A 27,534-nucleotide genomic window follows, 5' to 3' on the forward strand; every position below is an offset into this window, starting at 1 on the left:
AGACTCTTGGGCTCACCTGTGCATGGAGGACCTGCTTCTTCTGGAGGTCCATGAAGTCATTGTTGAAAGATACGAGGTATGCCTCGAAACAGCTTAGTCAGTGTTCAAAAGTCTCTGTAGCGTCAGCTGCTTATGGGTCCAGGTGCAAGCGATGAGGCTTGAGTGAGGAATTCATCTTGAGTGAAGAGTCCATCTTTAGAAGTTTAGTGTATTGAATTGATACACCATCAATAATAGACGACGAGTGATAAACGTAACTGAGGCTTTAATACACTAAACAGCAAGCCTCCTGCCTCTGGACCCGAACTCGGTCCGGAGGCGGAGACTTGCCACTTTTATACAGAAGCTCCAAGGGGAAGAGCCACAGGCGGAGCCAGCCTGGACAAGCCCAGGCATGTACAACACAACACAGTGAATATAATACAATGAACACAATAACGTGGTTTACCACATTGGGACAGGACCAGAACATGTGCATTTGGTCCGCGGGGCTCTCTCGAACCCGGCTCACACCTTTCTTCAACCCCAATAAAATATCGACTCATTCTGGCCTTGGTGAGGTGCGGCCTAAACACTCCTTCAGCTGGATGAAGCTCAACCTCGTACAGGATGATGAAACATCCACCCTGTGGAGGGACTCGCTCCACACCTCCTCCTCCAAAATGGGTCCCAGTTCCTCCTCCCACCTAGTCTTCACCTCTTCTACTGAGACCTGCTCCTCCCCCAAGACCTGTCCATATATCCTGGACATGCTCCCTCTTCCAACCCCGCGCAGGACAAAATCCTCTCCAATAAAGTGAGTGACAGCACTACCGGGAATGTTGGGAATGTCCGCCAAATAAAACTCTGTTCCTGACGTATCCATCCCCTGTGGCTTTCTGCTTCAAATCCTCCAATCTGGAAAGCCGCCCCTCCAAAAACAAATCCCTCACTCTCTCCAGCCCCTTACCTTTCCACCCCCCAGATGTGGCATCAATTTCACCAGCTCAAGTTAATGCAGCGGGATTCTCCGTTCCTGAGACTAAGTGTTGACTCCGGGACAGGATTAAACACCTGCGCACAATGTTACAACCTGCCTTAGTGCTCTGTCCGAAGGGTGTGAGGGGTGGGCTGGTCTGGGCTGGCCAAAGGGGGCACAGGGGGAAATGGGCGGAGCTGTGGGTAGGTTTGGCCCAGGCTAGTTTCCCGTATCTGGGGATCCAGGTGCTGCGGGATTGGGCGTGGCTTCTCAAAGGGCAAGGACTGGCGTTCATCCTCCTTCAACATGTCGCCCCTCTGCTGCACGATGCTATGGAGAACGCGGCAGGCCACCACGATGTGGGAGACCCTCCCAGCGCTAGACTAGAGGGCTGCGGCCTCCGGATAAGCATCATCGAGTGGACCCCCTTTCGGCCAGTCATCTACACGTGCTTGTAGGGCGACATGCGTCCTGCCTATCACCTACTGGCGATGGTAGCGAAACCCGCTGCCCAGGCATCCTGTGCCGACCAGGCACATCGGGCCTCTGTGAAGGTTCAGCCAGTGCACACTGCTCTGGTCCCCCTTAGCCCCCTGCAGCACACCCTCCGCCACGTGGCCCACCCAAGGACAACGCCCACAGTAGCCCTTCCAGGGGGCTGCTGGACGGGGGCAAGCGGAGCATGCGGGGGAAGGGTCCGCAGTGCCTGTTGGGGGCCACCCTGTAGCCCAGTGGACCTGGTTGGGCATGGGGGGTACGCACCATGCTCACAAGTAGACATTTCACCCCCTGCAGACAATGGATATCGGAATTCAACCAGCAATGGTGGCCTTCCTCCTAGTCAGCACAGTCCTGGGGGATGTACGAGCTGGAGCTGCTTGAGGAGGAGGGAGCTGCAGGCACGGAGCCAGCTCCAGAACCAGTAGGCAGCCAGTGAAGGTGGAGAGCTGGCCTCCCAACAGGCCAGCGAGGAGGACAAGGTGCAAAGGAGGTGCTGCATGAGGCCTCGCGTATACCGGGAGCGCCTGTCATTCGAGGACTTGCTGGACCAGGCGTGCCGTCGAAGACTCCAGCTGAATAGGGGGACAGTGTGACATATCTGCCGGACTATGGCGCACCTGGCACCATGAGGGAATGGGGGAAAATACCCACTCTTGGTGGCCGTAAAGGCGACGGTCACCCGGGGCGTGTACGCCACAGGGTAATTCCAGGCATCGAGCGGGGACCTGACCGGGATCGCTCAGAGCTCGGTGCACAGGTGCTTCCACGCCTTCACAGAGGCCCGATATGCCTGGTCGGCACAGGATGCCTGGGCAGCGGGTTTCGCTGCCATCGCCAGTAGGTGATAGTCAGGACGCATGTTGCCCTACAAGCACGTGTAGATGACTGGCCGAGAGGGGGTCCACTCGATGATGCTTTTCCGGAGGCCGCAGCCCTCTAGTCTAGCGCTGGGAGGGTCTCCCACATCGCGGTGGCCCGCCGCGTTCTCCATAGCATCGTGCAGCAGAGGGGCGACATGTTGAAGGAGGATGAACGCCAGTCCTTGTCCGACAAGGAGGATGCGGGGGAGAGACAGGATGGTCAGGCCATGGGGCCCGGGCAGGCATGGGAGGCTGCACAACGTGTGCACCAGGGCCAATGTGCACAGGATGCTCTCATCGCCTCCAGATTCACCTGGGGGTTGGGGGAAAACTGGCCAGGGGCACAGACACCCCCCCACCCACCCTCCCCGCTTGCAGGCCCCTCCATGATACTTACCTGCTTCACAGGGTGCGATTGGAAGTAACAGCAGGTCTGCTCCATGAGATTAAGGATGATGACAAGCCGCTCTGCGATGAGCTCTGGTTCTCTGCATCATTTGACAACGTCTGACTCCTGCCCACAGTGGCAACTTCCACCGCCCACTTGGGTGATCCCTGCATGCGAGCTGGCCATTCCATCACACGGTCCCGTCGGATCCCTGGGGGTGGGGGGACAGGACCAGGAGACGAGGGACGGGGGCTGTGGGGGGCGGGGTGTGACACCGGAGCAGTGAGCACAGGCTGAACTGTGCTGGGGTGCAGAGAGGGGCTGGGGGCGGTGGGGTGGGGGCACCTATACGGCCAGTGGAACTCTGCTGAACCACGGGCCATGGTGGGTGGTCAATGGGGTGCGCAGCAATGGGGCCTCGCAGGCCATGGCATTGGCAGTCCGCAGCTGGGCACCGCCCAATCCTGTGTGGGATCACCCCAGCCCCGTCCAGCCCATCACCTCCGTCACCACTCTCCCCCCCCCCCCCTCCCCCCCCCCCCCCGCCCCAAGCCAGCCCAGCCAGTGTTAGGCGTCCCCTTGTCATCCTCCGCCCCTCCCCCCACTGCCAGCTCAGCCAGTCTCAGGACTTCCTGGTCACCACCCCAACGCCTTCTCCGCATTGGCCGCCCAGTCATAGAACATCAAATTCGGCAATGCCAGCCCCCGGCTGCCTAGCCCTCTGTAGGACCCCCTCCAAATCCGAGGAGCTCACCCTGCTCATATAAAACCCGCTATGAGTCGCTCCATTCCCCGGAAGAACGTCTTGGATAGAAAAACTGGGACGCATTGAAATAAAAACCAGAATGGTGGCAAGATGTTCATCTTAATGGGTTGAACCCGGCTAGCCAGAGACAACAGAGGCTGTCGATCCGCCCTGAGCCTGCTCGCCAGGCTGATGTAATTCAATTTGAGAAGCCACGCCCAATCCCGCAGCACCTGGATCCCCAGATACGCGAAACTAGCCTGAGCCAGAAGCAGCTCCCCCCAACCCAGCTCCTCCCCCTGAAGGACTGACCACAAAATACTCGCTCTTCCCAAAATTTAGTTGAGAAGGAGCCAAACCTCTTCAATATACCTATATTGTGCCCCATTACTGCCCCGGATCCCTTACGTACAGCAAAAGGTCATCCTCACCCTGTGTCTACCTCACCCCTCACAATTCCTCTCCACTTGTCTGAGGCCCTCCGAGCAATAACCAATGGCTCGATCGCCAATGCAAACAGAAGAGGAGACATTGGACACCCTTTCCTCGTCCCCCTATGCAGCCGAAACGACACGAACACGCGGTGTTAGTACGCACGCTGGCACATGGAGCTTCATGCAAAGCTGCACCCACGGCACAAACCCAACCCAGCCCAAATCTCTCCAGCACTACGAGAAGATAGCTCCATTCAACCCTATCAGACGCTTCTTCTGTGTCCAGTGACACAGTTAACTCCAGTTTCAGCCTCACCGCTGGGATGAGAACTACTTTGAATAGCCGCCTCACATTGAATGAGTCTTCTGCCCTTAGCAAATCCTGTCTGATCCTCCCCCACTACCTCTGGGAGACAGGGTTCCAACCTCAACGCTAAGAACTTAGCCAAAATCTTTGTCTCCATGCTGAGCAGCAAAATCGGGCAGTATGGCCCACACTCTGTGGGGTTCTTATCCTACTTCAGGAGGAGGGAGATGGACGCCTGCCCCAAAGTCTCAGGGAGAGAACCCCATGCCAGTGAATCGTTAAACATCCCCAACACCAATGGGGCCACCTGATCCACTTCTTATAAAATTCTACTGGGAAGCCACCTGGCCCCGGCACCTTCCCTATCTTTCCTAAAACTGTTCAAACCTCTTCCAACCCCAACAACGCTTCAAACCCCTCCCGCAATTTCTCCCCCACCTGGTAACTCCAAACCCTCTAAAAAGCTCTGCCATCCCTGCTCCGCCTCTGGCGGCTCCGACCTATAAAGCCTCTCATTAAAGATTCAAAATGCCACATTCATCTCCTCTGGGGTGGAGACCAACCTACCGCGCCCCCCCCCCCCCACCCCCCCCCCCCCCCCCCCCCCCCCCACCCCCACCCCAGCTCCCTGACCTGCACAATCTCCATAGCAGCTTCCTGTCACCTTAACTAATGAATAAAAAGTTGCCTAGCCTTCTCCTCACATTTATACACCATTTCCTTTAAGCGCCTCAGCTGGTCCACCATCCGGCCCGTGGACAACAGGTCGAACTGCATTTGCAGTTTCTTCCTGCGTGCCCATAGGGTCACTCACATACTTCCGATCCACGCCCAGAATCTCACCCACTAGCTCCCGAAGCTCCTTCCTATCTATATATATGCCTTATGCGAGATAATCTTCCCCCTAATCTCCGCCATTAATACCTCCCACAAAGTAGAGGGTGAGACCATCCCATTCTCATCCAATTCCACACACTCCTTTATGGCTCTAGAGATCTTCCCGCAAAATCGGATATCAGACAACAGTCCTCCATCCAGCCTCCATCCTGTGTGCTGCGCCCGACACATCTCCAACATCCAGGTCCACCAAGTGCAGCGCGTGGTCAGAAATAACCACCGCCGAAGGGCGGCATGTGGCGCAGTGGTTAGCACTGGGGCTGCGGCGCTGAGGACCCGGGTTCGAATCCGGCCCTGAGTCACTGTCCGTGTGGAGTTTGCACTTTCTTCCCGTGCCTGATTGGGTCTCACCGCTGTAATCTAAAGATGTGCAGGGTAGGTGGATTGGCCACGCTAAATTGCCCCTTAATTGGAAAAAAAGAATTGGGTACTTTAAATTTAAAGAAAGAAAAATGAGAGAAAACTCTTGCTCCCTTCACAGCCCCCCCCAGACCCCCCACTTTCCAGGTGACAAACCTTGTTGAGGGTCTTTCAGGCCCCCTTTCCTCTTCCTCGAGTCAGCCATCCCCACCATGGTGCAATACTCCTACACAAATTCCTGGGTCCCCGACCTACCCAAAATGGTTTTCAGCCCCAACTCTAGGATGGGACACAGAGAATCCCCTGGTCAATGTTAGTTCCCCCTTAGCCCTCCCTCCCTCACACATTGTCTCCTCCCTCTCCCTCCAGGCTCGCAGACAACCTGCCACCACAACCAACCCCATCAGCCCACCAAGCAAACAACTAGACCCATTGTGCCCCGCCCAATCTGGCCCAACGAGTCGCAGCCTCTCCCCCCACTCCACTCCCATTCACTAACCACCCCTTCTCCTTCCCAATAGCGAGGCCGCCACCCAGGGTCCCCCTCCAATACCCTTCTAAAAACAACAACCATCCAAACTCTCCTGACCCCTCCCCCCATCAATGTGCCCAAACCCCAACATCATTAACAAGCTTCTCTACCCACCAAGCAACATGCCAATCCCCCTTCTTACAGCCTTAACACCTAAGAGGATAAAAACATAAAAAAGAGGCATAATTGCATTGTACAAACACCTTCTTCATACAGAGTCCCTAACAGCCCTCCTCAGACCAGTCCCAGCTTCTTCTCTCTGACGAAGGCCTCCGCCAGCTCTGGTGTGTAACCTTCGAGTCCATTGTCCAGTCACGCCGGGTACACCATTCCAAATTGCACCCCATTCCTATAAATCTCCGCCTTCACCTTGTGGAAGACTGCATGCCCCTTCGCCGGCTCAGTCCCATTGTCCGGATATATCCGCCCATCCCAGTCAATATTACGGTTCTTTTTCGCCCACTCCAAGATCCTCTCCCTCCTTTGGTAGCTGTGAAAATGGGTAACCACGGCCCGCGGTGGATCATTCGACTGTAGCTTCTGTCAAAGTGGCCAATGAGCTGTATCCAACTCCAGAGGGGAGAACATCTCATCCCCTCCCACCAGCCAAGGGAACATGTCCGAGCCCTCCACTCCTATGGCAGCTCTGCCATCCAGAGGCTCAAACGCCTCGACCTCTTCTCAAGATCTTCCACTGATAATCTTAGGCTCTTGCTGCTCTCCACCACGAGCAACAACTCTGCTTCTAATGAGGTGAATCGTCCCCCATACTGTGATAAAGCCTCCACCACACTCTTCAATGTCTCACCTTGCGTTTTCACCACATTCGAGGTCTTTTCTAGCTATTTGTGAACCAGGCCCAGTGTCTCCTTGATGCACGATCAATGAACACTAAAGCGAGGTTGTAGTCCAACTGAAGGCTTTAATAAGCTAGATGTTTCCCCCAGCAGCTCAGGTACAGAATGAGGGCTGCTGGGATGGCACGGGGTCTTATACCCCGCCTATCAGGGCGGAGCTATCATACATTCTACCAATAGAAAGCATACAGTTTCCACCAATGGCGCTTTAGCCTGTCAGGTACCATAATACCTATAATACCACATTCACCCCCTGTTAAAAAAGAGTCCGGCGGGGGTGGTGGCCTGAAACTACAAAACATGGCAACGTGGTATAATTAGTTATGGAGGTACCGTAATACCTCGTACAGTGTTTAGTAACTATTTACAATTCTGATAGTTATGTACATTCGATGGTTTATATTTACAGATTACAATTAAAATGAAGCAATCAGTCGATCGGGGGCCCTGGTCGTCCTCTGCGATCGTCGGAGCTTCAGTGGTGACTCCGGTGGAGGCTCGGGCATCTGTGACTCCGGGAGCATGGCTTCGATCTCCATGGCAGCTTCGGCACCCCTAGACGGTGCTGGTGGGAAAACGGTTGACCTGGGACGGGAGCGCCTGCGGGGAGCGTCGGTGGGTGGGCCTGTGGAAGGACCGATCCTCCTGTAAGGTGCTGCGGTGGAGGGGAGGGTGGGACTGGCGGCTGGAATGTGCACGGGGTTCCGGCGGGCGCCAGGTCCCGTAGGGAGACTGTTTCTTGTCGGCCGTCGGGGTATGCCACGTAGGCGTACTGGTGGTTAGCATGGAGCAGATGGACCCTCTCGACCAACGGGTCCGACTTGTGCGCCCGCACGTGTTTTCGGAGCAGGATGGGTCCGGGTGCTGCCAGCCAGGTCGGGAGCGAGGTCCCAGAGGAGTACTTCCTGGGGTAGACAAGGAAACGTTCGTGAGGTGTCTGATTGGTGGTCGTACAAAGCAGTGATCGGATGGCGTGGAGGGCATCCGGGAGGACTTCTTGCCAACGGGAGATTGGGAGGTTCCTGGACCGTAGGGCCAGTAGGACGGTCTTCCAGACCGTTCCGTTCTCCCTCTCTACCTGTCCGTTACCCCGGGGGTTGTAACTGGTCGTTCTGCTCGAGGCGATGCCCTTGCTGAGCAGGAATTGACGCAGTTCGTCGCTCATAAAGGAGGACCCCCTATCACTGTGTATGTAAGCGGGGAACCCGAACAGTGCAAAGATGCTATGGAGGGCCTTGATGACGGTGGTTGCGGTCATGTCAGGGCAGGGGATGGCGAATGGGAACTGGGAATACTCGTCAGTCACGTTCAGGAAGTACGTGTTGCGTTCGGTGGAGGGGAGGGGGCCTTTGAAGTCCATGCTGAGGCATTCAAAGGGACGGGAAGCCTTTATCAGGTGCGCTTTCTCTGGTCAGTAGAAGTGCGGTTTGCACTCCGCGCAGTTTTGACAGTCCCTGGTGGCTGTCCTGACCTCCTCGATGGAGTAGGGCAGGTTGCGGGTCTTGACAAAATGGAAAAAGCGAGTGACCCCCAGGTGGCAGAGGTCCTCGTGGAGGGCTCGGAGGCGGTCCACTTGTGCGGTGGCACATGTGCCGCGGGACAGGGCGTCAGGGGGTTCGTTTAGCTTCCCGGGACGATACAAGATCTCGTAGTTGTAGGTGGAGAGTTCGATCCTCCACCGCAAGATCTTGTCGTTTTTTATCTTGCCCCGCTGTGCATTATTGAACATGAAAGCAACCGACCGTTGGTCAGTGAGGAGAGTTAATCTCCTGCCGGCCAGGTAATGCCTCCAATGTCGCACAGCTTCTACTATGGCCTGGGCCTCCTTTTCGACTGAGGAGTGGCGGATTTCGGAAGCATGGAGGGTACTAGAGAAGAAGGCCACGGATCTACCCGCTTGGTTGAGGGTGTCCACAACGCTCTCGATTTGGAAGGGGAGGTACTCGTCGATGGCGTGCATCGTGGCCTTTGCAATGTCTGCTTTGATGCGGCTGAAGGCCTGACGGGTCTCTATCGACAGGGGAAAAGTTGTGAATTGGATCAGGGGACGAGCCTTGTCCGCGTAGTTGGGGACCCACTGGGCGTAGTAGCTAAAAAACCCTATGCAACGTTTCAGGGGCTTGGAGCAGTGAGGGAGGGGGAACTCCATAAGGGGGCGCATGCGTTCAGGGTCGGGGCCTATAACTCCATTTCGCACTACGTAGCCGAGGATGGCTAGACGGTCGGTACTGAACACGCATTTATCCTTATTGTATGTTAGGTTAAGGATTTCAGCGGTCTGGAGAAATTTTCGGAGGTTGGTGTCGTGGTCTTGCTGCTCATGGCCGCAGATGGTGGCATTATCGAGGTACGGGAATGTTGCCCGTAAACCGTACCGGCCAACCATTCGGTCCATCTCGCGCTGGAAGACCGAGACCCCATTAGTGACAGCGAAGGGAACCCTTAAGAAATGATAGAGCCGCCCATCTGCCTCGAAGGCAGTGTATTTGCGGTCACTAGTGCGGATGGGGAGCTGGTGGTAGGCGGACTTGAGGTCCACCGTGGAGAAGACCTTATAATGCGCGATCCTGTTTACCAGGTCGGATATGCGGGGGACAGGGTACGTGTCCAGCTACGTAAACCTGTTGATGGTCTGACTGTAGTCGATGACCATCCTGTGCTTCTCCCGGTCTTTACACCACTACTTGAGCTCTCCAGGGGCTGTTACAGGCTTCAATGACCCCTTCCCTCAGTAGCCTTTGGACCTCTGACCAAATAAAGATCCGGTCCTGGACACTGTAGCGTCTGCTCCTGGTTTGCAATCCGGGGTGAGGTTTGATAAAAGGGAAAGCGGGTCGACCTTAAGGGTCGCGAGGCCGCAGACAGTAAGGGAGGTATAGGGCCGCCGAATTGGAAGGTCAGACTTTGAAGGTTACACTGGAAGTCTAAACCCAGGAGTGTAGCCACGCAGAGGTGGGGAAGGACGTAGAGACGGAAATTTATGAACTCCCTTCCCTGGACTGTGAGGTTTGCTACACAAAACCCCTTTATCTCCACTGAGTGGGAACCGGAGGCCAGGGAGATTTTTTGATTATGGGGTGGATGAGGAGAGAACAGCGCCTTACCGTGTCAGGGTGTATGAAGCTCTCCGTGCTCCCAGAGTCGATTAGGCAGGACGTCTCGTGCCCGTTGATGAATAGGTCGTCGTAGCAGTTGAGAGTGTTCGAGTAGCAAGATGGCGGCGCCCACTGGCCATATGGGGACCGTGGAGAGGTTTGTGGTGGCAGTCCGCATTCGCCGCCGGAGACCGCGGCAACCGCCCGGGCCTGGCATACCCCAACGAAATGGTCCTTTTTGCCGCATCCCTTGCAGGTGGATGCGCGGGCCGGGCAGCCTGGCGGGGGTGCTTTGCCTGCCCGCAAAACTAGCAGCGGGGCCCCTCGGGGTTGTCAGGCCGCCTTGCAGCACAGGCCTGTGGGGGAATGGGGGAAGTCTCGGGGTCGGCCGCGGAGGGGTTCCACGCTGCCCAGGGGGCTGCCGCGCGGTCGGGAACGTAAGCGCGGGCGTTCCTGGAGGCCACGTCCAGGGAGCCTGCAAGGGCCCGTGCCTCTCTGAGACCCAGGGTGTCCTTTTCTAACAGGCGCTGGCGGATTTGTGACAATGCATACCTGCCACGAAAGCGTCCCGGACTAAGAGTTCCGTGTGTTCGCTCGCCGAAACCTGCGGGCAGCCGCAGCTTCTGCCCAACACCAGGAGTGCACGGTAGAATTCCTCCAGCGATTCCCCAGGGCTTTGTCGCCTTGTTGCAAGCAGGTGCCGGGCGTAGACCTGGTTTACCGGGCGAATATAGTGTCCTTTTAGCAGCTCTATTGCTGCATCGAAGTCTTCCGCTTCGCCGATAAGGGTGTAAATCTCCGGGCTCACCCTTGAGCGCAGGACGTGCAGTTTCTGCTCTCCCGTGGGTGCATTTTCAGCCATCTCGAGATACCCTTTAAAGCACGCCAGCCAGTGCTTAAAGATTGCCGCTGAGTTCGCCGCGTGGGGATTAAGTTGCAGACACTCCGGCTTGATTCGGAGCTCCATCCTTTCTTCTTATAAACTAGCTTATTAAATTGATGCACGATCAATGACCACCAAAGCGAGGTTGTAGTCCAACTGAAGGCTTTAATAAGCTAGATGTTTCCCCAGCAGCTCAGGTACAGAAATGAAGGCTGCTGGGGCGGCACGGGCTCTTATACCCCGCCTATCAGGGTGGAGCTATCATACATTCTACCAATAGAAAGTTTCCACCAATGGTGCTTTAGCCTGTCAGGTACCGTAATACCTACAATACCACACTGCTCAACAGTGGCTTTAAATAATTCATTTATTCCTTGCCCTTCGAACTACTTATCCATTTGATTGATGAATGTTTCTAGCTCCTGCGCCAATCACCACAGCCAGAGTGTCTAATGGGTGTGGCAGCCATCTTCCCTCCTTCAGGTTCTTTCAACGGGCTATCCTCCTGGGCTTTCTTCACATTGGGTTTCTTCTCTGACATTTTTTTAAAAAAATAACTTTTATTCAAAATTTTTCACAGATTATCACAACAGAAAAATAGAAACCCCCCTTTACACAAATAATAAAACAACAAGAACAAAAGTGCATAAATAAACAAATAAACGTAAAACAGTAAACAATAGTGCATCCCCTACCAGACACAAACTTACCCCCCCCTCCCCACGGGTTGCTGCTGCTGCTGACCATCTCCTAATGCACCACCAGGAAGTCTAGGAACGGCGTCCACCACCTGAAGAACCCTTGCACAGAGACCCTTAAGGCAGATTTCACCTTCTCCAATTTAATAAACCCTGCCAAGTCGTTAATCCAGGATTCCACGCTTGGGGGCCTCGCATCCTTCCACTGAAGCAGAATCCTTCGCCGGGCTACCAGGGCGCAAAGGCCAGAATACTGGCCTCTTTCGCCTCCTGCACTCCCGGCTCGACCGACACCCCAAATATTGCGAGCCCCCAGCTAGGCCTAACCCTGGAATTCACTACCCTTGACACCGTCCTCGCTACGCCCCTCCAGAACTCCTCCAACGCTGGACATGCCCAGAACATGTGGGTGTGGTTTGCTGGGCTCCCCGAACACCTCGCACACCTGTCCTCACTCCCAAAAAACCGGCTTATCCTTGCCCCGGTCATGTGCGCCCTGTGCAGCACCTTACATTGTATCAGGCTGAGCCTCGCGCAAGAGGAGGAAGAGTTTACCTTTCCCAGGGCATCCACCCACATACCCTCGTCGATCTCCCCCAGCTCCTCCTCCCACTTACCTTTTAACTCCTCCGCCGAGGCCTCCACTTCCTCCTGCATCACCTGATAAGTTGCCGAGATCCTACCCTCTCCAACCCACACCCCCCAAAAGCACCTTGTCCTGGACCCTGCGCGCCGGCAGCAGTGGAAACTCCACCACCTGTCGCCTAACGAACGCCCTTACCTGCATATATCTGAAAGCATTTCCAGGGGGGGAGCCCAAATTTCTCCTCCAGCTCCCCAAGGCTCGCAAACTTCCCGTCTATGAACAGATTCCCCATCCTCCTAATACCTGCCCTGTGCCAACTCAGGAACTCCCCATCCATTTTCTCCGGGACAAACCAATGGTTCTCCCGTATCGGGGACCACACCGAAGCCCCCACCTCCCCCCTGTGGCGTCTCCATTGCCCCCAGATTTTGAGGGTCGCCGCTACCACCGGGCTTGTGCTGTACCTCGTCGGAGGAAGCGGCAGCGGTGCCATCACCAGCGCCCCCAGGCTCGTGCCCACACAGGACACCATTTCCAGCCTCTTCCACGCTGCCCCCTCCCCCTCCATTACCCACTTACGTATCATCGCCACGTTCGCAGCCCAATAGTGCCCACATAGGCTTGGCAATGCTAACCACCCCCTGTCCCTGCTCCGCTCCAAGAACATCCTTCTCTCCCTCGGGGTCTTCTTCGCCCATACGAACCCCATAATACTCCTGTTAACCCGCTTAAAGAAGGCCTTCGGGATCAGGACGGGGAGGCACTGAAACATAAACAAAAACCTCGGGAGCACCGCATATTAACCGACTGCACCCTACCTGCCAGGGAGAGTGGCAACATATCCCACCTTTTGAACTCCTCCTCCATTTGCTCCACCAGCCTCGTTAAGTTGAGCTTATGCAGGGCCCCCCAGCTCCTAGCCACCTGAACCCCCAGGTATCTAAAACTTCTTTCTGCCCTTTTTAGTGGAAGCTCACCAATCCCCCTTTCCTGGTCTCCCAGGAGCACCACGAACAGCCCGCTCTTCCCCATGTTGATCTTATACCCGGAAAAATCCCCAAACTCCCTCAGGATCCACATCACCTCCAGCATTCCCCCCACCGGGTCCGCCACATACAATAGCAGATCGTCCGCATACAACGATACCCGGTGTTCCTCCTCCCCCCGCACCAACCCCCCCTAGTTCCCAGACTCCCTCAAAGCCATGGCCAGGGGCTCAATCGCCAGCGCAAAGCGCAGGGGGGGGATAGAGGACACCCCTGCCTCCTCCCTCGGTATAGCCGGAAATATTCCGACCTCCTCCTGTTCGTGGCCACACTTGCCACCGGGGCCTCGTACAGCAACCTCATCCAGCTAACGAACCCCTCCCCAAACCCAAACCTCCTCAACACGTCCCACAGGTACCCCCACTCCACCCTATCAAAGGCCTTCCCCGCGTCCATAGCCGCCACTATCTCCGCCTACCCCTACACTGCCGGCATCATAATTACATTCAGGAGCCTACGTATGTTGGTATTCAACTGCCTCCCTTTCACTAAACCCATCTGATCCTCGTGTATGACCCCCGGAACACAGTCCTCAATCCTCATTGCCAATGCCTTTGCAACAGTTTCGCATCCACATTAAGGAGTGAAATCGGTCTATACGATCCGCACTGTACAGGGTCCTTGTCCCGCTTCAGAATTAGAGAAATCAGCGCCCTAGACATCGTCGGGGGCAGAGCCCCCCCTTCCCTTGCCTCGTTGAAAGTCCTTACCAGCAGCGGGCCCAACAGGTCCATGTACTTCCTATAGAATTCCACCGGGAACCCATCTGGCCCCGGTGCCTTCCCCGCCTTCATACTCCCCAGCCCCTTAGTCAGCTCCTCCAACCCAACCGGTGCCCCAGCCCCGCCACCTGCCCCTCCTCTACCCTCGGGAACCTCAGCCGGTCCAGAAAGCGACCCATCCCTCCCTCCTCCGATGGGGGCTCAGACCGATACTGTACCTCGTAAAAGTCCCTGAAGACCCCATTAATACCCACCGCACTTCGCACGTGCTCCCCCCTCCATCCCTAACTCCCCCGATCTCCCTCGCTGCCTCCCGCGTCCGAAACTGGTGTGCCAGCATCTGGCTAGCCTTCTCTCCGTACTCGTACACCGCCCCTTGCGCCTTCCTCCACTGCACCTCCGCCTTTCTGGTGGTCAACAGGTTGAACTCGGCCTGGAGGCTCCGTCGCTCCTTGAGTAGTCCCTCCTCAGGGGCCTCTGAATACCTCCTATCCACCCTTATCATCTCCCCCACTAGCCTCTCCCTCTCTCTCCTCTCCTTCCCCTCTCTGTGGGCCCTAATGGAGATCAACTCACCCCTGATCACCGCCTTCAGCGCCTCCCAGACCGCCCCTACCTGCACCTCCCCATTATCATTGACCTCCAGGTACCTTTCTATAAACCCCCGAACCCGCCCGCTCACCTCCTCGTCCGCCAACAACCCCACCTCCAAGCGCCACAGCGGGCGCTGGTCCCTCTCCTCCCCCAGCTCGAGGTCCACCCAATGCGGGGCATGGTCAGAGATGGCTATTGCCGAATACTCCGTGTCCTCCACCCTCGGAATCAGCTCATTACAAAAAAGTCAATCTGAGAGTAGGCCTTATGAACATGGGAGAAGAATGAGAATTCCCTGGCCCCCGGCCTCGCAAACCTCCACCCCCATCTGGTCCATAAACCCCCTCAGCACCTTGGCCGCCGCCGGCCTCCTGCCCGTCCTAGACCTAGAGCGATCCAATGCCGGATCCAGCACCGTGTTGAAGTCCCCCCCTATTATCAAGCTCCCCGTCTCCAAATCCGGGATCCGGCCCAACATACGCTGCATAAACCCCGCATCGTCCCAATTCGGGGCGAATACATTTACCAAGACCACCCGCACCCCCTGCAGCTTACCACTCACCATCACATACCAACCTCCATTGTCTGCCACGATGCTCAACGCCTCAAACGACACCCGCTTCCCCACCAAAATCCCGACCCCCCCAATTTTTTGCATCCAACCCCGAATGGAACACCTGCCCTATCCATCCCTTTCTTAGCCTTACCTGATCTGCCACCCGCAGATGCGTTTCCTGGAGCATGACCACATCTGCCTTCAGCCCCTTCAGGTGCGCGAACACAGGGGCCCGTTTGACTGGCCCGTTCAGGCCTCTTACATTCCAGGTTATCAGCCGGATCAGGGGGCTGCCCGCCACCCCGTCCCGATTAGCCATAACCCTTTCTAGGCCAGCCACGTGCCCGCGCCCCCCGCACTTCCCGTTCCCCCAAGCGGCAGACCCCCGCCCCGACCTCCTCTACAGACTCCAGCTCCCCCTTGGCGATTCCTGCAGCAACCCGGTTCTCCCCCCCATTCCCCCTCCCCCCATTCCCCCTACCCCCAGCTCACGCCCCCCACACTTCCCGTTCCCCCCAGCGGCAGACCCCCGCCCCGACCTCCTCTACAGACTCCAGCTCCCCCTTGGCCATTCCAGCAGCAACCCGGTTCCCCCCCCCCCCCCCAGCTAGGTCTCCCTCGAGCAGCATTGCTCCCCCCACTGCACTCCCGTGAGTCAGCCGACTCTTGCTGACCCTGGCCACTCCTGGCGCTCCATCGATCCCCCCAGTGTGGGAGTCTCCCCCTCCTGTCCGTCAATGGACTCTCCCCTCCCCCACGACCCCACCCCCTTCCACTCAGCGTGGGAAAAAGCCCGCGCTTTCCACCCACCCGACCCCGCCTCCTCTGGCGCAGCTCCCTTTCCAGACCCAGTCCCAATTCCCCCGGCTCGGGCGGAGTATAAGAACCCGAGCTTCTCCCCGCAGCTTCATTCTGTTGCTGAGCTGCTGGGAACAAGCATCGCTTAATAAAGCCTGAATCGACTTCATCACTTCTCGTCTCTCATAACCTGGTGGAAGGACTTGCTGCAGCGGGCGCAGGCGAACGCGTGCTCCTGCCGGTGCAGCCTCTGGTGCCGCGACAGGTTGGACGAGCGGCTGAACCCTTTGCCGCAGACGACGCAGTGGTAGCTGGCATGGACCAGCTGGTGCTGGTCGAAGGGCGAGGCGCATGCCACCCCCCGGCCGCACACGGAGCAGATGAAGAGCTCGGCTTCCTCCTCCTCCTCTTCGCCGGGGCCCTGGGGCAGCGTTCCCGCCAGCACAAAGCCGCATTGCCAGTCCTCTGCCGACCTGTCACCAAACAGCACCTCCCCCGGGTGTCCTCCCGGACGCTCTCCACTCCATCCGGTCGCTGCTGTGTACCACCACTAACCAAACGCCTCATGAGCGCCTCCTTGTCTTCCCCAGGAAGTCCTCCTCCGGAACGTCGCTGCCGACCTGGCTGGCGGCCCCAGGACCCATCTTGCTCCGGAAACATGTGCGGGCGCACAAATTGGACCCATTGGTCGAGAGGGTTCACCTTCTCCACGCGAACCCGCAGTACGCCTACGTGTCGTACCCCGACGGCCGACAGGACACGGTCTCCCTGCGGGACCTGGCACCCGCCGGAAACACACACACACCCCCGACACCGATCATCCCCTCCCTGCCACCGGCGCACCCCGCGACCACCCCCTTCCCGGGAGGATCGGTCCTCCTCCCGTGCCCGCACAGGAGTAAAACAGGAACAAACAGCGAAACGCTCCCGGAGACGACAACGCCCGAGCAAGCACCTGCACCACCACCGGGGCTGAGGCGATCGACGAGGAAGACCAGACCGCCCGCTCGACACGGGGAATCCGCGTGACACCAAGAATGTTGTTGTAACAAAAAAAATCTTTTTGCTCATATTGTAAATAGTTCTCACAAATTTGTACATAGCCCAGTGTAGGGCTAAAGCTGTAGTAACACTGACCGAAATTTGTTCCAGGGCCAGCCTTGTAAACCCCTACCACCATGCGAACCACCACCCCGCCGGGTTCCTTTTTAACAAGGGGTGAATGTGATGGTATGTATTAGGGGTCATGTGGGATCTGTGAAGCCGAGATGCTATTGGCTGACAGATCCCAGGTCCTGGTTGGATCTGCCGACTTCTGGCTCCGCCCTGAAGGCGGAGTATAAGAACCCGAGCTTATCCCCGCAGCTTCATTCTGTTGCTGAGCTGCTGGGGACAAGCATCGCTTAATAAAGCCTGGATCAACTTCATCACTTCTCGTCTCTCGTAAGTCATTGTGCGCTACATGGTCCTCCTGTCTTCTGCTTCTCTTGGCAACTATAGGCCGCCTTATCCTAGAGGACACAGAAAGACACAGTGAGATGCTGGGAGGTGAGTTTTAGGGCGGGGGGGGGGGGGTCTGTTGTTGGTGGCAGAAGTGTCCAAGACGCTTGGCCAAAGAGGATAATAGTTGTCGGGGTTTGGTGGAGGGTGGATTGTAAGGCAGATGCAGGCAGACGGTCTCCAGGGGATTGGGGCTGATATGAGGAGTGAGGGATGGGAGTGATGCTGAGGCACAGGAGTGGCGACTCACCCGGGCTGCCCTAAGTAGGTTGTTTATCTTCTATCGGCATTGCATGACCTCCTGGTGAGGCTGGCAGCACTGAGAGCCTCTGCCACCTCATGCCAGACATTGTTGAGTCTCTGCCCCACCCTGGGAAAGAGGTTGTCCCTCCTCTCCTCAATGACATCCAGCATTCTGTTGATCTACGACTCCTGCAATCTTGGAGCTGGTCTTCGTACAGCCATCTTCTTGGCTGGAATGACAGTCTATAGCGGGTGGAGCGTCTAAAAGCTGCTCCAGCTCGTCAGGTTATCAATGAAATTCCCGGCCCCAGCGAATCAGACGCCAGCAGGGCCGGAAATCGCTCGGGCTGCATGTGGACAGTGTACTGGCCCATTTACAGGACCGAATTTCTCCTGGCCAGCACTCACTGCAGGAGCGCTCAATTCCCACGATTCAATCCCAACTGCAATACTTAGTGTCCAAAACGAAGAATCCAGCCCATAATTTCAGTGCTGGAAAACAGCGACCCTATTGTTACAAATCCTCATTGTTTTAAAAAAACATATCCTTCAAGTCACTGTGGACAAAACCACAGCCCCTATACATGTGTGTATAAAATTAACATCTGGCGAGCAGATGTCTTTTTAATTTTATTAACTGTGGCTCAGCGGGCGGCACGGTAGCACAGTGGTGAGCACTGTTGTTTCACAGCTCCAGGGACCCAGTTTCGGTTCTGGCATGGGTCACTGTCTGTGCGGAGTCTGCACGTTCTCCCCGTGTCTGCGTGGGTTTCCTCCGGGTGCTCCGGTTTCCTCCCACAAGTCCCGAAAGACGTGCTGTTAGGTGAATTGGACAAGCTGAATTCTCCCTCTGTGTACCCGAACAGGCGCCGGAATGTGGTGACTACGGCTTTTCACAGTAAGCCTACTTGTGACAATAAAGATTATTATGATTATTATTACAGTGGTAACCCTCTCAGCTCAGAGTCAGGAGGTTGAAGCTTTATAAATGCACTCCAGGGACTTGAGCACAGAAATCGAGGGTGATGCTCTAGAGTGTCGGAGGGGTTGGTCTTTCTGATGAGATGTTACTGAGTTCATTAAAAACTGGGAAAAGATCACATAGCACTTTTAAAAAAGGATTGGGGGCTTTCTCTCCAATACTAATCTCTCAATCGACATCACTGGAGCGGATTACCTGGTTATTATTTCATTATTGGTGGTGGGATCTGCTGTGTGGAAATTGCCTGCTGTGTTTCCCAACATTTTAACAGTGACCAGACTTTGGAAACACTCATTTGGCTTTAAATCACTTTGGAAAATGCTGAGGTGGCGAAGGATGCTGGATTCTTTCTCCTGATACCATGTGAGTGATGTTGGATTTAGAGTGCACTGCTCGTACACGCAGCAGTGAGTTTTTTTGTTTTTAAAAAAAAAATTTATTCTCCTTTTTCACATTTTCTCCCACATTTACATCCATCAACAATAAACAATAATCAGCAAGATATGTCAGTCCCCATAATAACAACAATCCCATCTACCCACCAACCCCCGAACCTCAACCCGCATGTTTACATAAACAAATGACAAAAAGTCCTTCTGCTTTCGCAAACTCCTCCGCTGCTTCCGCCGTTCCAAAATAAAAGTCCCTGAGCTTGTAAGTCACCCTCAGCTTTGCTGGATATACAATGCCGCACCGCAGCTTGCTAATGTACAGTGCCCTCTTCACCCGGTTGAAGGCAGCCCGCCTCCTTGCCAGCTCCACCGTAAAGTCCTGGTATACACGTATACCAGCTCCAGCCCTCTGCACCACCCGCTTCTGCGTGGCCCAGCTCAGGACCTTCTCCTTCACCCTGTACCTACGGAAGCACAGAGTCACTGCCCTTGGCGGCTCACTCGCCTTTGGTACAGGCCTCCACGACCGATGAGCCCGATCCAGTTCATATCGGGAGGGATCCTCCCCCTCCCCCAATAGTTTCACCAGCATCGCGGCAAAATACTCAGTCGGCTTCGGTTCTTCAACTCCTTCGGGCAGCCCCACAATCCTCAAATTCTGTCGCCTGGATCTGTTTTCCAGGTCTTCCATTTTTCCTCGCAGATTCTTGTTCGTGTCCATCACCTTCCGCATCTCTTTCCCCATCGAGGCAAGTTGATCACCGTGCTGCAATAACATCTCCTCCACTTCCTTCAGCACCTCCCCTTGCAGTCGCACCTCCGCCACTGCGCTCGCCACCTCCGTCCTCACCGGGGAAACCGCCTCCTCCACCAGCACACTCAAAACCTCCCTCATCTCCTTCCTCACCGTCTCCATGCATTTCGCAATCTGCGCCAACTGCTTTTCAAATTCCGCAGCCATCACCTTAGTTATTTCTTCAGCCGTAAGCACTGCGGCCTTCCCTGGTGCTCCAGCCTCCATTTCTCCTGGTGACCCCGCGGTGACCTTTCCACTCCCCGACGGACCTCCAGCTGGTTTTTTTCGGCTGTTTTCTTGCTCACCCTCGACATTTTTCTTTGTTCTTTTTTTCCTCCTGTGTCTTCACTGTGCCTCCTCCGTGCCTTCTCCCAGCTTCTGCTGCCTCCGCGGACCCTGGGATCGGGCTTAAAGCCCCGAAAATGCCGTTGCCGAACGGGAGCCCTCCATTGTGCGGCCGCCTCCCGCCCGCCGTCACCGGAAGTCCACGCAGCAGTGAGTTAAATAAAACAGCAGCAGATCCAACATGAATCAAAAGTGAAGAAGTGATTTAAAACTACCAGTGAGTAAAACGCAGTCAATCTAGAACGACTAGTCCCGTGTCTGAATGAAAGAGAGGTAAATGTAAACCAATACAAATAGTTCAAAACAATTTCCAGTCCCTTCCACCCATCATTTGTTCCTCATTAACTCAAGTATGCAATCTCCGAAAGAAGGTTTTATAAAACATAAGACACTATTAAACGCTTGCCCATAAAATGTCTTTGGTATCTGCGTTGCTTCCAGTAAAGTTCTTACTTCAAAGCTCTTCTCAAGACCCTAGTCTGGGATTTTGTGCTTCCGTTTGCATCAGGCATGAATGACGGCGGGAATGCAAAATCTCACGAGAGGCCCAAAACGCGTTATACATCGGCGGGAGGTCCTGAAATGAGTATTCCCCCCCACCTCCAGTGACATAACAGGATTCCCGCTGTTGAACGGTGTGAACCCCATTAGAATAAATTTAGATCAGATTATCAGGACACAATGCTTATAATCCCCATCCCTGTTCTACTAGCCATTCACGTTGCCGAGAGGGCACGCCAACATGAGTTATGACTAATCTCCCATTTAAAAAAAAATCTTTATTGGCACAAGTAGGCTTACATGAACACTGCAATGAAGTTACTGTGAAAAGCCCCTAGTCGCCACACACACCCGGCGCCTGTTCGCGTACACAGAGGGAGAATTCAGAATGTCCAATTCACCTAACAAGCAAGTCTTTCGGGACTTCTGGGAGGCAACCGGAGCATCCGGAGGAAACCCACGCAGACACAGGGAGAGCATGCAGACTCCGCACAGATAGTGACCCAAGCCGGGAATCGAACCCAGGACCCTGGCGCTGTGAAGCAACAGTACTAATCGCTGTGCTACCGTGCCGCCCACATGGTAGGCAGAGTGGGCATAATTGCGTGACTAGGTTGTCTCCAGGCATGTCAATTGATTTACAGCTGAACAGTCTCAGCTGCAACAGAGTAATGGTCACTGACATGTATTTTCATTAGTCTTTCTCTTGTCCACATGCCACCTCCAGAACCACCCTCCTTCCCCCAGATTTGAGTAGAACCATCAGTTAATGATGACGGCCCATCCCACCAATCGCATTGCTTCAGGCTTTCCTTCCCTCTGTCAGGCCTGACCAAGAAGCCTGTGGCCCAGGAGCTGAAAGTAACCTGAGGAAAAGTACTTTTTGCACTTGACAGTCTTCCCCCAGACTCCCCTGATTCAATCCCGTGGTCTCCTCTCAGTCAACCCATCCAGGCTCCCTTGACTAGGTCTCCGGTAGTCTGGAGTCCTCCCCCAGTACGCACAACTAGTTCCCAAGTAGCCTGGAACCATCCCACTCATAACATCTGACTAGGCCACTGATAGCCTGGAGTCTCCCCCCGCCCCCGCCCTGGTACACTGGAGTCTTCCCCCGGTACTCTTTGACTAGGCCCCCACCTCGCCCAGTACTCTGGTGTCTCCCTCCTGGTACTCCCCGACTGGGCCCCCGCTACCTTTCCAGTGATACCCAGGTCTCCCTCGAGTCATGCCTGGTCACCCTGAGTCAATGGCTGGTCGCCCTCAATCAGATCTGGTACCCCCAAGACAAAGGCTGGTCACGTCCAGTCAGAGACAGTATACCCGCGCCACCTCCCTGAATATGTACCTGAACCCCCCTGATGCTAATGGAGGCAGAAAATCCCGGCCCAAGTGTTATAAAGCAGAAGGAGTGAGACAGAGAAAGAGAAATAAGCAAAAGTAATAGCAATGGTTATGGTAGTTATTGGAGAAAAAGGCATATACTCAATCATGCAATTTTTTCTTTGCTATTCTATGAAAAAATAAACTGAAACAGCTTTTAAACAATAAATTAGTCGTAAAAGTTAATATAAGCTCTGAACACCATGTTAAAATATTTGTGTGGATTAACTATCCCATTTGTAACTCAGAATATTCCATGTTGACATCTTGAATCCAAAGCTTGTCATCATTGTAGATAAATACCAGAGCCTTCCATACAAATGATCTTTCACTTTAAGCCCCGCTCTTATAATTATGTGGATTTGTCATACCTTTTTTAATGCTGGCCTTCTCTGTATTGTTCATTGTCACAAGTTATAAATTTCTGCACAGATAAAAAGAAACCGTTTGTGGATTTGATAATGTACACACAATACCATGTGTAGTACAAAAAACAGAAAACTAGAACATTTTTGGAATCTGTAATTCTGTAAATTCTTTATTTGATGTCAGAATTTACACAAGAATGAATCGGTAACATGCTGTCTTTCCGATGAAACATTTGACCAGGTTTTACTGACAAAAGGCATTTAAACAGTGAACACCGTACTGCATGCACAAATTGGCCAGCAGATTGTGTCGATGAAGAGATACCCAATAAACTGCGATTCACACACGTTGCTGGCCAGTGTGCAACTCTCCATCCTTACCTTTGCAAAAATGGCAAACTGCGCTTGACCTCTCCATGACTTTCACAAAGCTGCCGCACTTGCCACATTAATTTCACATTAAAGTCACCACAGCAAATTAAATCCTAGTATTTAGCAGCTTATGTACCCTTTTAATAATGTGACAATTGTTAGTAACTGCCAGTCAACCTGTCTTTAAAGTTGTGAATTACTTTAGATTTTAAAAATGTCAAATTTCAATTTTTCTATTTTCTTCCTACTTTTTCTTTTTTCATGATGTGAAATGCCGGCGTTGGATGGGGGATTGGGATGGGCACTGTAAGAAGTCTTACAACACCAGTTTAAAGTCCAACAGGTTTGTTTCGAATCACTAGCTTTCGGAGCGCAGCTCCTTCCTCAGGTGAATCAATTGAGGATTCCTGAGGAAGGAGCTGCGCTCCGAAAGCTAGTGATTCGAAGCAAACCTGTTGGATTTTAAACTGGTGTTGTAAGACTTCTTACTGTTTCTTTTTTCACCCACTTTAATTTATCCTCCTTCTTGCTTCTTGTTGTAGGGGTTTGTTCAGTAGGTCTCATGTAGAGGTTCAGAGGTTTGTACAGTTGAACAGTAGTGTTTATTAGTTAACACATAACTATAAACACATATACGAAGTATAGCCCAGACTAGGAGCTAACTTCATGTTGACTTCTACTTGAGTCTCTCCATACAACTCTATTTTCAGCCTACTGCCTTGTGTGTCTATATGTGGGTGGTACTGTTCACCAGTCCCACATTAACCCTTGCTCTGCTGAAAATCCTTATACTACACCACCCACAGTCCAAAGATGTGCGAGTTAAATGGATTGGCCATGTCAAATTGCCCCTTAGTATCCAAAGATGTACAGGTTAGGTGGATTGGGCATGATCAATGTACGGGGTTTGCTGGGATAGGGTGGGGGAGTGGGCCTAAGGTAAGGTGCTCTTTCAGAGAGTTGGTGCAGACTTGATGGGCCAAATGGCCTCCTCCTGCACGGTAGGGAGTCTATGAACTGGAGCTGTGTGTTTATTGTTGCGTTGGCCATTTCACTCTGTTTCTCTCTCACTCAGACACTAATTCAGTTTTTTTTACCGATTTCGTTATTAAAATGATTGAAAATGTTTGAGGTTTTTACTCACAGACACCCCGTTATCACCATAATTTAGAAATAGTTCCCACAAATTAGAAATGTTCACAGTTTAGACTCAGATTCTGGAGCTTCATCGAGTATATTTCTTGCTGTTCTCCATGTCACTGGTAAACTGGCAGTATGTGCACAGCAGTGTGACAGTGAACAGTGAAATGTGACACCCCTCGATCCCAGCCCCGGGTCACTGTCTGTGTGGAGTTTGCACATTCTCCCCGGGGCAGGGAGGGCAGTGCCCAAGTGTTTGGGGCTGACATTACCATGGGTGGGGCACCCGGGGGGGCTCCCAGGCTATCAGAGACCCCTGGATGGTCAGGCACAGTGAAGGGTGCCCTCCACTTGAAATGGGCTCCTTGACACTGCCCAGCTGGCACCTTGGCACTACCACCATGGGGGAGCCACTGGCTCACTTAGAGATCGGGGCACCCTTTCTAAATGGCGGCCCTATCTCTAAGCCTCGCTCTAATGTGCAGCTTCCCAAGGTACCCGAGGCTTTGGGATTCAATCCCTTCGCCTCCGGGATCTTTGGTTAGTGCTGTTTGGTACTGGTCTCCACAAACAGGGACCAAATTGGACCACTTGTGGGGGTCTCTGTGGGGATCAGAGGCCCCCCCAGCTGCATGCCCTTTGGGCAGTGTGATGTACTGGCACTGCTGGTGCCACCTGGCTACCCTTGCAGTGCCATCTGGGTGCCAGCCTGGTACTGCCAAGGTGCCCAAGTGGCACTGGCAGGGGCATTGCCAGAGTGCCAGGTTGACACTGCCAATCTGGTATTTTTTGCGCACGTTGATGCACTATCCATTACGACGATACGAGATTAGAATGTAATCGAGGCTTTATTACACACAGATGTGTGGCCTCCCAGAGCAGCTTACGAAATGGTTGCTGTTCGGAGAGCACACACATTTATACTCCGCCTCCTGGGCGGAGCCAGCAGGCAGGGATCTACCCCCGTACCTGTAGTACAGGGCCCTTACCGTAATACCCTCGTATGCAGTGCAGTATATACAATATAATACAACAGTGGTGACTACCACATTCACCCTCTGTTAAAAATGCGTCCAGCTTGGGGGGGGGGGGGGGAACTATATACATACAGATTGGTTTTAAAATTACAAAGAAGGTTACAAATTTAGACGATCGGGCACCTTGGTCTGTCGTTGAGAGCGCCGCAGTGTTGGTGGCGACTCAGGCATCGGCTTGGGCTTCGGTGACTCCAGTAGCATGTCGAAATCCTCTTCATCCCCGGGTGGGAGCAAGGGGAGGACGGATTGTCCTGGAGCGGGGGCTGAGGTGGGGTGTGCCAGGGGAGGGGAGGGTGGCGCCGGGGTGGGGGGGGGGGGGGGACCCAGCTGGTGCCAGATCCCTGAGGGAGACTGTGTCTTGGCGGCCATCGGGGTACGCTACGAAGGCGTACTGCGGGTTCGCATGGAGTAGCTGTACTCTCTCAACCGACGGGTCCGCCTTGTGGAGCCGCACGTGCTTGCAGAGGAGAACAGTTCCTGGAGCTACCAGCCATGTTGGGAGCAAAACCCAGGAGGCGGACTTCCTGGGGAAAGCAGAGATGTTCATGGGGGGTTTCGTTGGTCACGGTGCACAGGAGCGACCGAATGGAGCGAAGTGCGTCGGGGAGGACCTCCTGCCAGCGGGAGGCCGGGAGATTTCTGGACCAAAGGGCCAGCTGGACGGCCTTCCAGACCGTCCCATTCTCCCGCTCCACCTGCCCATTTCCCCTGGGGTTGTAGCTGGTCGTCCTGCTCGAGGCAATGCCCCTGTTGAGCAGGTACTGGCGCAGCTCATCGCTCATAAATGAGGATCCCCGGTCGCTGTGGACATAGGCGGGGAAACCGAACAGGGCGAAGATGGTGTTGAGGGCTTTGATGACGGTGGCAGACGTCATATCGGGACATGGGATGGCGAAGGGGAATCTAGAATATTTGTCGACTGCATTGAGAAAGTACGTGTTGTGGTCGGTGGAGGGGAGGGGCCCTTTGAAGTCCACGCTGAGGCGTTCAAAGGGGCGGGAGGCCTTCACCCGGCGCGTACGGTCTGGCCGGTAGAGGTGCGGTTTACACTCCGCGCAGACCTGTCAGTCTCTGGTGACAGCCCTGACTTCCTCGATGGAGTAGGGCAGATTGCGGGCCTTAATGAAGTGGTAAAAGAGGGTGACTCCCGGGTGACAGAGATCATCGTGCAGGGTCCGGAGTTGGTCCACTTGTGCGCTGGCACATGTACCTCGGGACAGGGCATTGGGGGGCTCGTTGAGCTTACCGGGGCGATACAGAATCTCGTAATTATAGGTGGAGAGCTCGATCCTCCACCGCAAGATTTTATCATTTTTGATCTTTTCCCGCTGTGTGTTGTTAAACATGAAGACAACCGACTGTTGGTCTGTGAGGAGAGTGAATCTCCTGCCGGCCAGGTAATGCCTCCAATGTCGCACAGCTTCAATGATCGCTTGGGCCTCCTTTTCGACGGAGGAGTGCCGAGTTTCGGAGGCATGGAGGGTGCGGGAAAAGAATGCCACGAGCCTGCCTGCCTGGTTGAGGGTGGCGGCCAGAGTGACATCTGATGCATCGCCCTCGACTAGGAAGGGGAGCGTCTCATCGACCGCGTGCATCGCGGCCTTGGCGATGTCGGCCTTGATACTGTTGAAGGCCTGGTGAGCCTCGGCCATCAGTGGGAAAACGGTGGATTGAATGAGTGGGCGGGCCTTGTCTACATAGTTTGGGACCCACTGGGCGTAATATGAAAAGAACCCCAGGCATCGTTTGAGGGCCTTGGGGCAGAGGGATTTCCATGAGGGGGCGCATGCGATCGGGGTCGGGCCCCAGAACTCCGTTCAGAACCACATAACCGAGGATGGCTAATCGGTTCGTGCTGAACACACACTTCTCCTTGTTGTAAGGTAAGTTGCGGATTGTGGCGGTGTGGAGAAATTTGGAAAGGTTAGCGTCGTGATCCTGCTGGTCATGGCCGCAGATAGTGATGTTGTCCAGGTACGGGAAAGTGGCCCACAGCCAGTACCGGTCAACCATTCGGTCCATCTCCCGTTGGAAGACCGAGACCCCATTGGTGACGCCGAAGGGAACCCTAAGGAAATGGTAAAGACGGCCGTCTGCTTCGAACACAGTGTATGGACGGTCCACCTTACGGATGGGGAGCTGGTGGTAGGCAGATTTCAGGTCCACTGTCGAGAAGACCCGGTACTGAGCAATCTGATTGACCGTATCAGATATGCGTGGGAGGGGGTACGCGTCGAGCTGCGTGTACCGATTGATGGTCTGACTGTAGTCAACGGCCACCCTGTTTTTCTCCCCGGTTTTCACCACTACCACTTGGGCTCTCCAGGGGCTGTTGCTGGCCTCGATGATAACTTCCCGCCGCAGCCACTGGACCGCAGACCTGATGAAGATCCTGTCCTGGTCGCTGTACCGTCTGCTCCTGGTGGTGACGGGTTTGCAATCCGGGGTGAGGTTTGCAAACAGGGAAGGCGGGTGACCTAAAGGGTCGCGATGCCGCAAACAGTAAGGGGTGGTAGGGGCCTGCCGAATTTCAGGGTTAGGCTCTGGAGGTTGCACTGGAAGTTGAGGCCGAGTGGCAAGGCAGCGCAGAGGTTGGGGAGGACATAGAGCCGGAAGCCGCTGAACTCTACGCCCTGGACGGTGAGGGTGGCGATGCAGTAC

The 27,534-nt window shown here is 54.6% G+C and overlaps 1 protein-coding gene across 3 annotated transcripts in view; it reads right to left on the bottom strand.

Moving 5' to 3' along the window:
• Positions 1–27,534, bottom strand: part of mettl21e (methyltransferase like 21e) — a 101,631-nt gene that overhangs the window by 23,975 nt on the left and 50,122 nt on the right. For all 3 annotated transcript variants that reach the window (XM_072475946.1, XM_072475945.1, XM_072475947.1), the window contains one exon: positions 22,328–22,380. In XM_072475946.1, the coding sequence (XP_072332047.1) occupies positions 22,328–22,361 (34 nt within the window). In that variant the 5' untranslated portion in view covers positions 22,362–22,380. The remainder of the gene's footprint in view (positions 1–22,327; positions 22,381–27,534) is intronic.

Source organism: Scyliorhinus torazame, chromosome 15 (genome assembly GCF_047496885.1).
Source record: "Scyliorhinus torazame isolate Kashiwa2021f chromosome 15, sScyTor2.1, whole genome shotgun sequence".
Classification (NCBI taxonomy): Eukaryota; Metazoa; Chordata; class Chondrichthyes; order Carcharhiniformes; family Scyliorhinidae; genus Scyliorhinus; species Scyliorhinus torazame.